This window comes from Coturnix japonica, unplaced genomic scaffold, assembly GCF_054131305.1.
Source record: "Coturnix japonica strain WE unplaced genomic scaffold, WE-NBRP24 Scf039, whole genome shotgun sequence".
Classification (NCBI taxonomy): domain Eukaryota; kingdom Metazoa; phylum Chordata; class Aves; order Galliformes; family Phasianidae; genus Coturnix; species Coturnix japonica.
In genome coordinates, this window is record NW_028188942.1 from 2,677,096 (window position 1) to 2,695,518 (window position 18,423).

The 18,423-nt window shown below is 45.2% G+C and overlaps 1 protein-coding gene across 1 annotated transcript; it reads right to left on the minus strand.

Moving 5' to 3' along the window:
- Positions 1–1,311: 1,311 nt before the first annotated feature.
- Positions 1,312–6,095, minus strand: LOC146753225 (rho GTPase-activating protein 32-like). The gene is made up of 4 exons (XM_085530784.1): positions 3,964–6,095; positions 3,049–3,194; positions 2,461–2,799; positions 1,312–1,817 (listed from the first exon to the last, which is right to left on the minus strand). Exons 1-3 carry the CDS (start codon positions 4,137–4,139, stop codon positions 2,645–2,647), a joined length of 477 nt encoding a protein of 158 aa, XP_085386910.1. The 5' UTR covers positions 4,140–6,095; the 3' UTR covers positions 1,312–1,817; positions 2,461–2,644.
- Between the last annotated feature and the right edge of the window lie 12,328 nt (positions 6,096–18,423).

Consider the following 18,423-nt stretch of genomic DNA (forward strand, 5'->3'; position numbering starts at 1 on the left):
CATCACCAGAATATCCTTTGGAAAATGAACACTAAAGAAAGAATCAGCAAATGAAAAAGAATGAGCAATATCCACTTTCCCAGTTTTCTTCTGACATGCAATTTAGACTCTCAACTCTGGCAAGGTCTTAAAATCAGCTGGTTACAAGAACTGTCCCCAAATATATCCAGCTTCTGTACAGCTGCCGTTATTTCTGACAGCGAGTGTAATCACAGAATCATAGAATGGCCCGGGCTGGAAGGGACCTCAAGGATCATGAAGATCAATCACCTCCCTGTCCCTGCTGGCCATCCCCTCTTCTGATGGAGCCCAGGGGACCATTTGCTCTCTGAGCTGCAAGAGCACGCTGATGGCTCACATTCTGTTTTTCATCCACCAGGACCCCCAGGTCCTTCTCTGCGGGGCTTCTCTTAAGGACTGCTCCTCCCAGGCTGTAGAAATGCCTGGGATTCCTCCAGCCCAAGTGCAAAACTTGCACTTTGCTGTGTTGAACCTCATTAGATTCACCTAGGCCAACCTCTCGGTTGAGCTCCCTCTGAATGGCATCCCTTCCTTCCACTGCATCAGCCGCACCACTCAGCAAACAGCAGAGGGTGCACTCCATTGCATCATTGGTGTCACTGATAACCATGTTAAAAAGCACTGGTCCCAAGACAGACTCCTGGATGACACCATTTGTTATCAGCCTTCACCTGGACACAGAACCATGAATCACCACCCTCTGTCTGTGGCCTTTCAACCAATCCCTTATCCACCAGGTGGTCCACCTGTCAAATCCACATCCCTCCAGTTTAGAGATAAGGATGTGGTGGAGGGCCATGTCAAAGATCTTGCTCAAGTCCAGGTCAATGACATCAGTTTCCTTCCTTTTGTCCACAAATGCTGTCACTCCATCATAGAAGACCACCAGATTAGTTAGGCATGGCCTTCCCCTGCTAAAGCCATGCTGACTGTCTTGGATCACATGCTCATTCCTTATGAGATCAAGCATGTCTTTGAGGCAGATCTGTTCTTCACTATCTTCATCACAGTTCTACATTTGAATCAAATAATTGGTGTTGCTGTCACAAAGAAAACCTCTTTGTCTTCTACTCCTGCTGCACTTCTGTGCTTTCACCAGAAGCAAAGGGAGAGGCCACCTCCTAGATCCAAATTTTAAGAAACCAACACCCAATAGGTGTCATCTGAAGTAAAATAGCAGAGAAATTAAGATGACTCTTCTGCATCCAGCTTGGATCACTCCCTCACTCAGGCACACCACCATCAGATCAAGGAGATGCTGCCTTCAGCTTAGAGACTGTATGGGAAATCACAGCTTGAACCTCTGATTAATCAGCTGAGGCAAGTGTTGGGTCAGCTGCGGGAGCACAGGTGAGAGTAATCTAGCTGTGCTCCAGTAAGGGGTGGACCTCGACTCCACCTCCTCTGAGACCTCATTTAAAGGCTGACCACCACTTTAAATCTCTTGGAGATTGCTCCCCAGTTGAGACTGCCTCAGCTTTCTGGTCAAAACATCGACATTGGTGAGTTTTCCTTTGCTAACAACCTTTGACTATTTACCACCATCTTGGTTAACATCTTTTTATTAGCCACCCTTACAGAGACCATAAGGGTTTGGGCTTCCAAACTCTCAGCAAGCATTTGGATCAGCCAGCTTCCTGCTGGGGAGCCCCCTGCATCACTGCTGCCTCCTTTGGTACCGTACCTGCAGATGCTTCAGAGCTCATTAGCATGGACTTCCTTCCTCCCCTCAGCAGCTGCTCCTGCACTCACCTTCATTCCTGCTCAGATACCGGCCGCTTCCAGCACCAGCTGACCTGCAAGACACAGAAAGGAAAGGTGGGAGTCATGCAAATCCCCAAGAAGCCCAAGGCTGCATCACCACCACGTATGGCAGCCTCGGGAAGTCAGCTGCAACTACAGCCTTTGTCAGAATGGAAACAGGAATCGTCAGTTAAGTGTGACCTCTGAACTCATTGCCACCATCAGAAACAGGCACTGAAATCGCTCACTTCACTGCAGCTGGTTACCTCCAAATTCTTTTACTTTTAGGAAAATGCGGACACGGATTTGAAGGACACTAGAAAAGTGACATCTACTTCCCCATAGGTGGTTAAACTTGGAAGCAGGACTTGAGCAAGAAAAGCTTCTCAGCTCAGAATCACAGAATTATCAAGGTTGGAAAAGACCTAGAAGATCATCTGGTCCAACCATTGCCAATACTTCCCGGATAAATCATATTCCATACATCACATCCAAACGTTTCTTGAACACTCCCATGGTCGGTGACTCCACCACCTCTCTGGGCAGTTCATTCCAGTGCCTGACTACCCTTTCTGAGAAGTAATATTTCCTAATGTCCAGCCTGAATCTTCCCTGGCGCAGCTTAAAACCATTCCCTCTAGTTCTATCACTGATTACTCGAGAGAAGAGGCCAACCCCCAGCTCACTACAACCTACCTTCAGGAAGTTATAGAGAGTTATAAGGTCTCCCCTGAGCCTCCTCTTCTACAGGCTGAACAATCCCAACACCTTCAGCTGTTCCTTGTAAGGCCTGTGCTCCAGACCCCTCACTACCTTCGTAGGTGAAGACATTCCAGAACCGCAAGGTTTTCCTGCATGGAGAGGCTCAAAACTGAATAGGTCAGACCTCCTCCTCTCCATCATTGCTGTCATGTGGAAGGCTGTCCTTGGAACTGCAGTGACTCATGCATCCTAACTGCACTCCATTGATGGAAGCACACCAGGCATCATCGCTACTTGCCGGGGTGTTCCTGCACTGGCAAGGGATGGATTCACCTGGAAAGAGTAGATACACAGCAGTTAGTGTAAACTTTCACTATCCAAGGAGGCAAAGGCTTGGTGCTGCCTGTCAAGCAGGTTTCAAGCAGCTTGCGAGACTCATTTGGGAAAGACAGGAGTCAACCAAAGATGTCAGGCACGGGCTCGAACGCAGGAATACAGGATGAGGTACAAGCCCACTAAAAGCATGAATTCTACCTGTGTTGCTGACAAGCAGTGTTTTGAAAGCTGGATTTGCACCCTTACCTGCCAGGACCACGACTTCTGCTTCAGAGGGCTCCCTGGCACTGCTCTGCAGTTGGTGTTCAGCCACAGGGGATGGTTTGCCCAGGCAGAAGCAGGAACGCCAACTGCCAGCTGCTGACTCTGCCCTCTTACTGGGAGAACTCAGTCTGGAGAGAAAACAGAGCATGCTGTCAGTCGTGGTGCAGGGTGAGGGAAGAGCTGCACCGAGCCCTTGCCAATAGTTGCCTGTTCCCAGCACTACCTGGTTTCTGCTGAAACACAGCTTAGAAACGCGCTCTGATTCAAACAGCAGAGGATGCTTCCATTCCTACAGCTCAGCCCTCAAGTCCTGCTGGCTACATTCCTCTCAATAATTTCAAGCAAGATTCGGAGCATGTGAGCAAAGGCTCCACAGCCGGACAGGACAGAAGCTGGCAGGCGTAACTGCTTTCTGAGGAACCGTACAGTTATAAGGGAAGCTCAAAAGCATCTCTGACTCTTATGCTAACACCTCCTTGGCCTCAGCTCACTGTCATCTTTAATTTCTATTGCCAGCAAGTCCGACCAACAGCTCTGCTTACAGGAGAAGCACAATTGGTTTCAGGCACGTGGCCCTGAAATCTGGAAAACCCCAACGTTTCCAGGAACAGCCAGCACAGACCAGGATAGACGCCAGCGTGGCTTTCTGCATCTTGTGACTGCCTGCCCAACCAGGAAGGAAAGGCACCTTGTGTGGCTCCACTGAGCCTGTCGGGCAACTGTGTGTTAGTTGAGTCCTCAGAGATATAATGGACATAAAATAATCCAGTAAAAATCACCCGACCAATGATGATGGGGCCTGGAAAGGGAAGTCCTCTTTCTTTACATTTCAGACGGAAAATCAATGACTGAGTGGAAGTTCCTCAGTACAGCGGCAGGACCTTACTCCACTTGTACCTCACTGCTCTGTGACAGAGTGGGAGAGCTGCTCTGGCCTCTTCTCTCAGCCTGTGCCTCCTGCAGGGTGAGCAGCTTCGTGGATGGAGGAGACACCCACACAGACTTGGGCCCGGCCAGAGAACTGTGCCCTGCAAGGGAAAACCACAGGTAAGACGGAATTCCACTGAATCCATACTGAATTCCAGACAAGATCCTAGAACTCTTGAGCTATGGAAAACAACTAGCAGGGGATGTTGGAAATGCAACAAGATGGGATTTATGTTATGGAAAATAGGAATGCATTCTGAAGATGAGTGACTTCTAGTTTTAATATTTTTTCTGCTTTCAGTGTTTCCCAGTGAATACAAAAAGAGGTTTTAGGAAACTCTGACCAAGCAAAAGGAAAGACAGCTTACTGCTGTGAACAGTGCTTCCTCGGCTGTTCATCGATTAAGGAATCACAGCTCTAAACCAAAACCACATACAGATAACTGGACACTTACCTCCTCTCAGGAAGCGCCTCAGTTGCTGTCAGTTCATATGTATTTATTGGTGTTTTGGGCTTCTTAACTGGGGTGACTGTTGTGAATTGGCTCTCTGAGAGAAAGTATACAAACCAAAGCAGGTGCATTGTTGAAGTAGAGGATTTATTTTTCTTCAGTCAGGACTTCTCATGATTAGCAATTAACTTTTTTAAGCCAGCCTCCTACCTATCTCTAGTCTGCATCTTCAGAGTGATAAAATAGGTTTTAACTACAATGAGAAGACTAGAAAAGAAACTTAAGACTGATTTCCCCAGAGCTCTGTAAGTCAAGTCTTTGAGGGACCGGTGCAGTTCAGTATTACAGGTTTGGAAGGGATGAGAATTAGACAGAACTGCTTTCTTGCTCTGGCACTGGTCTCAGGACAAACACTGAGGAATTTACTGTGTCAAAAAGTTCCATTCCACATCAAGTACTTTCCTTTAGATGAAAAGTGTGAATTACACACCCACAGTTAATACTACGTGTTAAGTAGCAGCCTAACAAGTTCTGCGGATACATGCTGAAAAAGAGTTACGTGGAACAGTTTTGAGTTTGTGGAGACAACTCAGTCTAAAAGCTCAAAGATTCAGCTTTACATAGCTGCAGTTGTCCCCAGACAATGATGTTCTCAACATTACCAAGCGATACTTCCACCATTCATTATCTCTAAGGAATGCTTCAGCCTGCCCTGAATGTCAGAATTTCCAATTGGACAACAAAAATATTTTGTTTAACTCTCAGGAATATCTAACAAAAAGGAGCAGAAATCACACTACTGCACTTCTCCTTTAAGAAATACCTACTTTTACTTTTTAAACTTACCATAAGAAAAACATCACAAGTTACCACATGCAGTCTTAAGACAAAAATGAAACCTGTGTGAACAACTAGCCCTTGTACCACACTTTGTTGAACACTTAACAAAGGAAAAGTGATCTGTTCAGTAACCCCTAATAACACATTAGCCTTCAAAGATACAGCATTTCTGAACAATACTCCCGAGCAATTGGAAAAGAAGAATCTCCAACACAGTAAGACTGAAGTTCTTTTGGTACCTTTAAAGCTCTGTCTACCTCCAGCCTAACTCCAGAATCTTATTAACTGTGCCTTATCGTTTCCCATTGTGTTTTAAAATCCTCACTGACTCCTTTACTTCTTCCCTTGCTTGCTGTTTCTGTGCAAACCAAACACTGGAGTTAGGGTTCTTGTCAAACCCACCATGGCCTACAGGTAGAAGGCACCGAAATTTATGCTTAACATACTTCTTTGCTCAATCTGTATCTCCCTTTGGTCAAGGTCCACCAGATACTTACATATGGAGTAAGCACTATATACAATGAGATGTAGATTTGTGGATTAAGTGCTGTATTTTTTCTGTAGGAAACTAGCACTACATCTTCACACACCTGCTTTGTTCTCTGAGTATTTAGATCGAGCGGAGATTCTTCAAACACTGAAGCTACAACAGAAAATTCCATGGATCCAAACGCATCTGGCACATGGCTGCAGTCTGGCACATCTTCATATGCCAGAGCCTTTTCAGACTGAAATGTTCCATTGAGATTCTTTTGCAGAATTAAAAGGAAGATTTCATCAGAAGATTTCATCACTAACATCTAAATAAGATTGCTTTGCAAGTTCCAAACTATGGCTAACAGCTAATGGAAGCCCACAGGCCAGCAGCACCAACTTTTATATTATGTTCTTAATACTGTAATTGTGGATTTGACGTTCATATCAAGAGCAGAAGGGAAATTACTCTTAGAGCTCAAGTCATCTTTCACAGCCTGTGTCAACAAGAGCAGCACCTCATAGCCTTTCATTTGAAGACACGGACCACAAGCTAGCTAATGATTTTACACAGAATTCCAGAGTTCAAGTCATTGTTTACATTAGGGCTGCAATTCTACTGAAAGCCTTCAAGTTCATCACACTGAATTATCACTGGCACCACACATAACTCCACGTTACATATGTGATCACAAGCAACCTGGCAACTTCAGACAACTGCAAAGCACTCCACTTGCTCTTGGCTACTAAAGTACAGAAAAAGGAATTAACATCAGAAATAGCTGCAGCCAAAACCATCTAAGAATCCAAGTCTCCAGGAAACAAGGAAAGCAAATCCTCTCCAGGACTGTGTTCTAAAAGGAAACAGATCAGAAAGGTGAGTTCTTCCCCCCTTTGATCACCCACTCATGTAACGTCCATGTCATTTCTAAGTATGCTGCCCAGACCAAGACTGAGGATGCTTCAGAAGAAGACCTTCCCTGCTAAGCCAAACAGAACAAGTAAGGTACCAAAATATGTAGAGCCAAACGAGGAAAGGTGCTCTAAGAAGGTAAGCATCACAAGAGACCAACAGGAATGCTTACACAATCCAAACAATGCACAATTTCTGTTCCACAAGCTGCCAAGAGGAATGTGTGCAGTACTCACAGCGCACCATGTACACTGCTTACTGCAGTCATACTGCTTCGTAGGACCAGCCCAACTTACTGAAACATTTTAATGAACAGACCGAACTGTATGGAACAGCACGGTTCACATGAAAGGGACCTTCATAGATAAACCTGAAGAGGTGAGGCGACTGCACTATCTAAACCTTAAAGCATATAGGACCTTAAAGCATAAGCCTTAAAGCATAGAAGCATGACCAGCAGGTCGAGGGAGGTGGTGCTGCCCCTCCACGTGGACTCCTCTCATTGAAACCCCATCTGGAGCACTGCATGCAGTTCTGGAGCCCTCAACACAAGAAGGACTTGGAGTTGTTCAGGCAGGTCCAGAGGAGGGCCATGAAGGTGATCAGAGAGGGCTGAAAGCACCTCTGCTATGTGCACAGGCTGAGAGAGATGGGGCTCTGCAGCCTGGAGAAGACTCCAAGGAGACCTTAGAGTGGTGTTCCAGTATCTGAAGAGGGCCTACAGGGAAGGCTGGGAAGGGACTTTTTATAAGGGCAGGTAGAAACAGAATGAGGGGAAATGGCTTTAAATGGGAAGAAGGTAGATTTGGATTGGATATTAGGAAGAAATTCTTTACTGTGGGTGTGGTGAGACACCGGAGCAGGTTGCCCAGCAAGGTTGTGAATGCCTCCTCCCTGGAAGCATTCAAAGCCAGGCTGGGTAGGACATTCCAGCAACCTGGTCTACAGCGAGGTATCCCTGCCTATAGCTTGGGTGTGGGACCACGTCATCTTCAAGGACCCTTCCAATCCAAACCATTCTATGCTTCTATTTTCATGAGGCTATTTTTGTTCTCTGATTTGTTGTGCTTCCTGAGTAGAATAATCTTGCCCAGAACTTGCCTAGAAGATGCAGTTAAAGTAGCTGAAGCCTAAGGCCACAGACTGCTGGACTTTAGCCCAGCTGCAAGTAAGGAAGGCCACAGAGCTTACTCTAACTGCAAGAGAAGGAAGTCAGAAAGAGGAAATGGACAGACTCTGCAAGCATTGACACATCTTACAGTCCTGAAGACTGGAGAAAACAGCCCACCAAGAGATAACAAAAGGAACCCATCCAGAGCAGAAAGATCTCAAACCTCAATAGTACTATTGGTCTACGTGGCTGAGCGAGAGGTTGGGAACATGCAGCCAAAGGGACAGGATCAAAGGCCTCCCTGAAATCTAGAAAGATTACATCCTTTGCCTTCATACACTGAGTGGGTGGCCTTATCATAGAACAAGATTTGATGACCAAGACTGGTTGCACACATGCTCCCTCACCGATGTTTAGGCCACCAGACTGTTTACCCGGGCAGAGCTTCAGCACACAGAGGCATTTTGACCAGAACCTTGTGCTGAACTCTAAAACTTACCCCCAGGCTTCCTGACTCTGTGGTACTGGCACGTCCTGTTTGGGATGGAATTCTCAAGGGAATGTGCTTGCCACGAGCCTTCTTAGACTGAAGCAAGAGATAGGTTGCCACAACTGGTCGTAATTCTGCTAGAAAACAAGAGGATGTAGATCTCTTCAGAAACATTGTCAGTACAAAGAAAATTTCTGCATGTCTGCCATATTTTCCCCTTGATGTGCAACCTTCACGTCTGATCACATTAGAATAGTTTCAGGCCTCAGCTAATTCACACAATATGTCTGAGATCAAGAAGCAGACTACACTCATTTTTGCTTGAAAGTTAGTGTATTGTACAATTGCTGGAAGTGAAAACTAAAGCTGGTGCCAGAATCTCTCTACTGAAGTGAATGGCAAAGCTCCTACTAATTCAGTTTGTGCAGCATTTCAGCTGGACTCCCATTTCTGTGTGCCAAGTTCCAGCCCAGCTCCAAGGAGCATCGACATTCAGCTGGATTTTCAGCAGCTTTTTGACTAGTATGAGAACCGTGGGTACAATGCTTGACAGACTCAGTGTAGTATAATAAGCTTGAATTACTTATCAGGCATTAGAAGTCCTTTGAATTAAGACTGTGAAAATATCACAGACTTGAACTGAAGAACTTTTTCCCTTGTAGGTCGACTGTCCGCTTTATTCCCTGTACCTAGGATTTCAGCATGGAAAAATATAACAGAAAGGCTGAGAAAATACAATTAAAGGAGAAAAAAATGAATAAATGTGAACTTCAGAAATGTAGTTATTAGGTAGACTATGAAGTTCTGCAGTGGTACCTTACCTCTGAAAGGTGTGAAATATTTCATGTTTGAGAATAAGTGAGTGTTAGAGTCTGTTCATACAGTAAGGTTATTTACTGTAGTAGCGGGCTTAAATACAGAGAATTACTGACATACGTTTATTACCTCTGACGTTAATGCTGATCTACTCTCTCTTCTCTTGTTGTGAAACACAGAAAGCTGTTACACAGTCTTCATCAAGGTGTCCCAGCTGCAAGAATAAGACCTATACTGAGGAAACAGCTTTCAAGTCATCTCACAGCCCAATCTCACCGTGGTAGTGTTCTGCTGTGCAGCAGTCAATAATTAGCCATGATTTCAGATTCTGTTTTAAATAGTTAGTGTTATGGCTACATATTACAAGGAGTAAACAGAAAGAGTCGTCCAACTTCAGCAACTAGTCCCTCTGTGGCAACAGGTCCTGAGTTCTGAATTCAAGTACAAAAGCCTGTCAGCAGATGAGACCTTTTACTAGAGCAGAAGTGACGCTTCTATCTCTTCTTGATTCCTAGTTCCATGGCGTGCACAGCATGCTGTGCTGCATGCACAGCACAGCTGTTCTTCAGAGCAACAGTGGCACCCAGTGACCAACAGCAGCCATTGTCTGCAAATACACAGCAACTTCCCAGGATCTGCAGCAACAATCTCCCCACACACTCCACTGCACACAGACACTATGACCCTGAATAGACTCAAGCAGCAGACTTAAAACAAGTCAGAGTTTTAGATTCCAGGATATTTGAGGTTCTATAATGTGTGAAATTCAGTTACACAACAGTGCCTAGGTGACGGCATTTCAAGCAACGTTTAGATCACAGCCATGTAAAATAGAAACAAATTCAGTGCAGAAATAGCAAGCCTGTAACTTAATACCCATGAGATTATCCATTTTTTACTGCATTCTGACTAAGTTCTAAAACTTGCTCATCCCATTTCACTTCAACAAGTTCCACCAGTTCACGCAACGCAGTTCTGAGATCCTGTGTATGTTAGGCAGATAGAACTGAGCAGTGCAGAAATAATCTCTGACAGCTTTAAGAGCTCCGTTCTGCTTACAAACTCTCAGTCCAAAACTATTCTCAGTTTTAAGGAAATGAACACCTGAAGCAGTTGGATCATCTGCCATTTGCCGCATTATGCTTCTTGGCATCATGATTAGCACAAAGGGTTTTCTGCTGTCCTGCAGAGATGGACAAAGTCCTGCTTACAAATGGACCAAGTTTCAGTGTACAGCAGAGTTTGTACCAGGCTAAAAAGCCACGACATTCAGTTCATGTGCTCAGGTTGTTATGCACTCAGAAAGGAAACAGAACTAACTGTTGGATTCTGAAGGCAATCTGTGGGGTCCTACATTACCTCCTGATTCTGGAAGAGGAAATTCTAATAGCAAATGCAGAACTTTGCTCTTCGTAGACATGAGAAGGGCTGGCATTTAGGAACATTCATTTCTGGGAAATCAAATGATGTGTCTCTATTTTTACTACAGGTAGTATAGGGAGCAGCCAGTTGAAGAACCAGATACAAAAAATCCAGCCCACTGGCAAGAAAATACTTCTCCTTAAATTCTGTATGCTATCATGGTATAGAATCAGGCTACAGTGCCACATAGGCCAACCAAGCGTAGAACCAAATCCACAAAATACTGGCAGACAAAGCAGCAAAAACAGGGACAATATTCAGCAGACAGGCCTTTCTACCCACAGCTCAGCATGTTCTGCCATCCGAAAAGCAAGGCCTCTTGTCAAGCTCAGCTATTTCCCTTCTCAGTGTATTCTAGCACCACTGATACCCACTGGTATCCTCCTGTAGAGTCCCATCATATTGTCATCATCCAAAGGGAAAACCCACACAGCAGAGCATACAGCAGTACACCCATGCTCCAAATATCCACCTGAAAAACAAAAAGACAAGCTTACAAACCTGAAGCACCTCAAATGGCTTCCTGACAGACTGGATTGTCTGCCCTTGCCAAAGCCCACATATAGCCCATGAAAAGCTGGCTCTTTCCCTCAGGAAAAAAAACTTATCGTCCCAGAGAAAGCATATGACCCTCATTCAATTGTTCTTCCACTAAGCTTAGTGTAGTACTAAAACCAGGATTTGCTGCTGTTCTATTTATGTAGAGGCACAACAAGGTTCAGACACCTCACAGTGCAATTCTCACTTGGACTGTAAAGAAAAAGGAGGCTTGAAAAGCAGCGTGTGGAAAACAAAGAAACAAGAATTAGAACAACAGTGGGGCCATGGCACTTGTAGGAATTGTTCTGCCTTTAACAGCAGAGCTTTTCAAGAAGTATGAGGGCATTGCAAACCAGACCAGTTTGGACAGATTAACAACTGCAAGTAGTGGGTTCCAAAATTCCAGACATGAAATCAAAGATAGAAAAACTCTTCACATTTTCATCTCTCAATTTTTCGTACATTGTGCATTACAGTGCAAACAAGTCTTCACATACAACTTGGAAGCTAAAGACAAGTCTGACAAAACAGACTGCACAAAAATGATGGATAATTAACAGAGCAAATTGCTCTTTCAAAAACAGAGTTTATGTCTTCTGGTCATAACACTTCAGAAGCTTCAGAGGCTTCTTCTCCTTTGTATATTTTCATTAATCTTAGATTTTGTTTTCATTCAATGTGACCTCACTAAACAAATATTGTCTAAGACCATGAGTATCACATAAATGTGCAGATCTCAAGCTGCTCACTTATCTAGTACCCTTGGCATGATGCTTTATTTTCCTCAGCTGATCCTCTAGATTGTGCCTGTTGATTGTGCAACAACAGCCTGTTGGTCTCGATTACCTGTGAGAGGCTCTAACTTTGGCCAGGAAAAATCATTTGAGGATAAGTAATTCTCTTGGAATCAGTAAGGCAGTCTTCCCATTCTTTCTTACCAGCACCCATCTTACATGTTAATAAAGGATTCTGGAAATCAGTTTGAAGATCAAGAAACAATTCAGTTCAAGCATATGCAATGATAGGATCCGTACGTCACCTGCAAAAGTCATTTTATTCTATCCACAATCTCATCCTACATGCAGTTCCTTAGAGGGTTCCTTAGGCACACCAACCCCATGCTCCTATTACAGACCCTTTCATAAGACAGGTGATATACCTACAAGATTATCTACAGCTTAGACTATGAAAACAGGGAGTCTAGCTAGAGAAAATAATCTACCTGTGCTTCTGAGCAATCTGTTAACCACTCTCACACAGTTCAGGCCAATCCAAACAAGATGCTATGACATATCAGCCACAGAAACAGCTTGATTTTAGGGTGTTTGTTTGGACAAGCCCCTGTTGCATACGGTGGTCAAACATGCATTACTTGGGGGCACATTGTATTTGATTTAACAGATACTCTTACCTCTGGCTTTGCACAGAGTCCAAAGTCTATCAGCTTCAAATTGTCAATCAGCAGATTTTCCCGGTGGATGAGAAAGCAGTCAGGAATGATTTCCACCCATGTGCCCAAGGAAACATCTTTTCTCTTCTCTTCTTTCCTGCTGTGGACAGTGGTTCCCAGTCTACTCAAAGCTCGCTCGCTCTCGCTGTCTCAGAGATCTTCACTGACTGCTGGCAAGTTCCCATCTTCCAATATCCCAGGTGGGAAATACTAGCTTGTATCTGTTGGAAAGGACCTGGGGACTAGGAGGACAAGTGGTGAGAGACCACAGGCTGAATGCAAGCCAGCAGTGTGCTCTGACAGAAAAGAAGTACAACAAGATCATCAGCTGCATTAAAAAGCAGCACAACCAGACCAGGACAAGTCATTCCTGCTTCAACACTCATTGCACCACATCTACAATACTGTATCTGGTTTTTGGCCAGGAAGGATAACAACCTGAAACAAACTCTGAAGCAAGTTCTATGGATGACCTCCAGCCTGTGCAGGGGGCTGAAGCTCCCACTCAGAGAAGAGAAGCGGGGGAGAATGATCTTTGTGACAGAAAATTCATTGGATGGGGCCAGAGGAATGCATCTCACCCCATACCCTCTGTACAGCCACCATTTGTTTAAAGGATCACTCTTCCTTGAGGCACAAAACAGACTGACACCACAAGGGCTTCTCTCGAGATACAAACTGCAGCAAAGAGCATCACAAAAATGTGAAACCAACACTCAGATCAGATCTGTGTCTCTGCTCCGCTCATTAGGAGCATCATGTTTTACTCCCCTTTCAGAGGAAGATACTTCTTCAAGGATAACAAAATCCAGCTCAGCTACACAACACAGTACCACATAGCAATAAATATCTAACATTTCCTGTAGGGAAAGAATCCTAAGCACAAGTTATTGTCTGAGTTTCAGCTGGGACTGAATTATCTTCTTCAGTGTCTGATATAATACTACGTTTTCATTCTAGAGAAACAATGGAGATAGCGCAGTGATGCTTACAGTTGCTGCCAGGCAGCGTTGTACAGAGCCACAGTCAATCTCAGCTGAGAGCCCAAGGAAGTGAGAAGGAACAGAACTAGGACAGCTGACTTAAACTGGCCAAAGGATATTCCATACTATATGACATATTGTGGAAGGAGTTTTGAAGGGGGTAGAACTTCATGTAAATCTCTTCCACTACTAGGAGGGTAACTGGACACTGATTGGTAGGTGGTGAGCAATTGCTTTTGCATTCATCATAACTATTATCCTTTATCTCAGTAAATAATTCTATCAATTCAATCAACCCATTAGTTCTACTTTGTGTTACTTCTCCCGCCTTAAGTTCTCTCCTGCAATCCACTGGAATGGAGTGGAGTACTGTAACTTTCTCTCCCAACAGAAAAATAAAAACACATTCATTATTATTTATGGAAGACTGACTACAGTTCAGGCTCACTGGTTTGAGGTCTCTGGGCATAACCCTGACTGTGAACATAAGCAATTGCTGAAACAATATGTCAAAAAAAGACTGGAGCTTCCTCTTCCAAAAGGCGGTCCTTAGAAACAATGCAATCAAACAGCTTCCCTGTAAGATAAGGTTATCTGAAAATGCATTTAGAGAGTATCAGAGAAAGGTAAGTAACAATGACAGCACAGAAAGCAGAAACTATTTCTTACCTCTATGACTATAAATATTTCTTTGATGTCTCTCTTACGTGATCCAATGGGCAAACATGTTGATGACTTCAGTTCTTCATGGCATCAATTTCTGTTTTAGCATGAGGCAAGTCATCCTTAAGAGACCATAAAAGCAAGCGATGAAATCGCTAACTACTGTGACATACCAGGTACCACATCTGACTGCTGTGAAACATAACAAGCACATATGGGACAGTACACAATTCAACATCAACTCAGCAATGACTGACATCACTCCCATAGAAATTCTGAAACAGAGCTGTGAAAACTGAAAAACAAAACATTCAGCATTTTCATTGGTATTTTGGTAAAGTTGCTGTAATAATGTAACAATAATGTAATGTAATGTAATAACGTAATAACTTCCTCCATTTTACAGCCAGAGAATACTGCCCTCTGAACAACGAGGAAGAAGATTTGTGGTGCTCTGTTAAACTTTTTCCAGCTCTACAGCATCTTTCAAAAGGCAATGGGACCAGTAGGCTGCATTCGTATGTACCATCCCACCTGCCCCCGTGTTCTTGAGAACTCCACAACTCCAACAGAAGATATTATCATATTTAAATGCCTTTTGGCTTACCCCTACAGTAACTTTCTCCATGATTTTTAGTGCAACTTTTTCACCAGACAGAAGATGCCGCCCGAGTTTTACCTTGGCAAAACCACCTACAAATCAAAACACAGATGCTTAAAGTTGAGTGTGAATTCTTCTCTAATATAACATTACAATTTCCAACTGGTTTAAAAAACGAATTTCAAATTTATACAAATGAAACCTGACTTAGAGAACTGACAAGAGCTGTTAATCTATTCTCAGATTTAATCTAGAGTGGTGAGACAGACTGTTAGGCGTGCTGTTTCTGTACAAAGATGACACTTACCCGTTCCAACTGTTTCATGGAATTCCTAGTACTTGAGAATTTCCTCGTAGTCACTGACAGACATCCTGAATGTGCAAGAACTGAAGATCCTCCAAGCACGTGCAATGAGGAAGTGCCAGCAGTGTTCACATCCTACTTAGGACATATTCTTAGAGGCAGAAGGGACACTCGTGGCAGATCCAGCAATGCTCATCTTCTCACCAACGTGCATCCCCCTCTCACCCAGCAACAACAAAACACAGTGCATGAAGCTGGCTTCACTTAGGTTAACAATATGGAACATCCCTCAGGGCTTTGTGCCACAGAGCAGTAGCAGGGCTGGACTACAGCTTGAGGAAGCAGTGGAAGCCTTTCCCTGTATGGTTACAGTGTCCCTGCACGCACCCCACAGCCAGAGCGTTGCAAGCTGAGCTGTCTTGCTGTTTCTTGTACTCATCCCAATCTCTGCGAATGAAAACTCAGAATTCAGTCAAGGCGTTGATTGAGCACGAGCGTGCCTTTATTCAATAGGAAAAAGGAGGGGGTGTGAGGTCTGGAGGAAAGATGGGACTCATTCTCTGTTGTCTGACGAGAGTGTCTCAGAAGTCGTGCTGTTGCCCGGAGCCTGGGACTCTTGGCCTGATTCTACCTCCCCCTCCAAGATGTTTGGCTTCTCCTCTGTAATGCTGACCTGAGCCTGCATGGTTGTGCTGCTGTCGGGGCACTCGTGCTGTGCTTGGGCTGGGCTATCCTCGAAAAGAACTGGGTCCAGGCTGGTGCCTGAGGAGTCTGGCAGGCTCAGGTCAGCAGCTTCAGCAGGTATGGGATGAACGAGAGCTTCAACGATGATGGCATTCTTCTCTTTATAACTGATGTTATACGGAAGGCTTTCATCTGAACTGCAGCATCCTGTGCTTAGTAACAGTTCTTCATTGATGGAATCACAGGATGCTGCATCGTAACATGCCCGGCGTCTTGGAGATATACAAGGGCTTGGGTCACCTAGGAAGGAGTAGATGCACAGCAGTTAGTGTCAAAGTTTCACAAGATGAATCATGAAACAGGTTCTTGACATTTGGCTATGCAGTGATGGTGGGCAGAAGCAAATAGGCTTCTAGCAACAGTGTCACTGCCTTGAAAGTGATCCTCGTGCAGGTCCAGCTCTTGTGTTGACAAGAGACTCATTTGGGAAAGACAGGAGTCAACTGAAGATGTCAGGCACAGGCTTGAATGCCAGAAGGATGTACAAGCCCACTGAAAGCATGAATTCTACCTGTGTTGCTGACAAGCAGTGATTTGAAAGCTGGATTTGCATGCTTACCTGCCAGGACCAAGACTTCAGCTTCAGAGGGCTCCCTGGCACTGCTCTGCAGTTGGTGTTTGGCCACAGGGGAAGGTTTGCCCAGGCAGAAGCAGGAACGCCAACTGCAAGCTGCTGACTCTGCCCTCTTACTGGGAGAACTCATTCTGCAGAGAAAACAGAGCATGCTGTCAGTCATGGTGCAGGGTGAGGGAAGAGCTGCACCGAACCCTTGCCAATAGTTGCCTGTTCCTGTCAATGCCTGGTTTCTGCTGAAACACAGCTTAGAAAAGCCCTCTGTTTCAAACAGCAAAGGATGCTTCCATTCCTACAGCTCAGCCCTCAAGTCCTGTTGGCTAAATACCTCTCAACGATGTCAAGCAGGGACATGGATCCCGAGAATGTTGGAGGCTCAGGCTGCTTCGCTCTCCTGGGGCAGGCCTTCAACGGGCAACGAAGGCAGGAGATGAACTTGCCCCGTTTCTTTGGCTCTGTGCAACAAAACAAAAAAACAAGTTCATTTCAGGCTTGGCTCGTTTGGACGAGGCCGAGTGCAACGCATTCAACAGAACACGTAACAACAGAAAGCATGTTCCCAACAAGGACACACAAGAACGGATTTTCCCCATCCCTGAAGGTGCCCAAGGAGCTTAATGCAGTTCTCTTTCTAAGCTTGCTCAACTCGGGCATTAATGAACCCCCTGAAAGCCACGTTCAGACCCCATTTTACTAACCCGCATTGTCAAATGTAAAATACGCACCTGGCTTTGGCAATGAATGTAGGATGGACTCGGGCAGTTTTCCCCTGATGAGTTCCACGCACTCACCAGGGAAAAAACCAACCTGTAATAAGAACAAAAAGACAGGTGGGCATTAGCCCAAGCCCAGAGCCAAAGGGAAGGTCCTCTGACACCGACACAGGGCAACTGTTTGCATCCAGAAGCCATCCTGTGCAGGCAGAGCAGCTCCAACCGGAGATTCTAGACACTGCTGAAGCTGTGCTCTCTAGTCAAAAATGTGTGCCTACCTCAAAGCCACGCTTGCCTCTCCACCAGGGGCTCATCTCCTTTGGTGGCATATCAACAATGCACACGATGTCTCCAACCTGCAAAAGATTGAAACATCAATCCCAGCTTCAGCACAGCTAAAACAAAAGCCTTCTTCTACGACACAAAATATGAGAGTATTCCCGAGGCGTTCACACTCTATACTACTCTCTGTGCACAACAACAAGGAACGCCTGGAACTGCTTACCTCCAGAGAGAGCTCATCCGGCCCCTGGGCGACGTGGCTCCTAATAACATGGGCTGCCGCAATCGCTGGTACGTTTAAAGATGAAATAGCACGCACCAGCTGCGGCTCCCGCATGTTATCAGCCTGCAAAACAGAGCACAGGCCGTTGTCAGGAGATGAGGACAAACCAGGAGGATTTCAAGGTGAGGAGCACATCTGCAAAGAAAGCTGCAGCAAATGCGCTCTATCCTTATCAGGAGCACTTCAGAAGGAGCTGCACGTCTCATCACAGTTATTTCCCTTTCTGGCGTGCATTGCCAGGCCATGCAAAGATGCATCTCTCTCTACCCAGACTAATCAGCAATGGCACTGGCACAGACAGGTGGCCAGGCCCTTTTTGGCCCATTCTTTCCTGCAGGAGAGTACACCTGCAGCTCCTTCTAATGGCTCAACACAGGGAAAAAAGACCGGCCAGAGCTTCATACTGTACCTCCGTCGCCGCCACCTCAGGCTCACGGCTGATCTCACTGCACGCAGCACCCATAACAGCAAGTGTGAAGAGCTGGAACAGAGCAGAAACACACTTCTGTTTTCTCTATTCACACAGCACAGTATGGACAGACTTCTTCAGAACTACATTCACATACCATGCGGCAAAACCATGCGGGGGGACAAATCATGGCACGTACCTGGCAGTGAGATCACCTCAAGCTATCTGCAGCAGTTCCTTGTCGCTTTGCTCGGATGAAATGAGAGCAAAAGCTGCACCGAGGCAGTGGGCAGAGGGTGAGGAGAGGAGAGAGAAAGAGCAGGTCAGTGAGCAGGGCTAAGACATCCATGGAATAACACACACAGC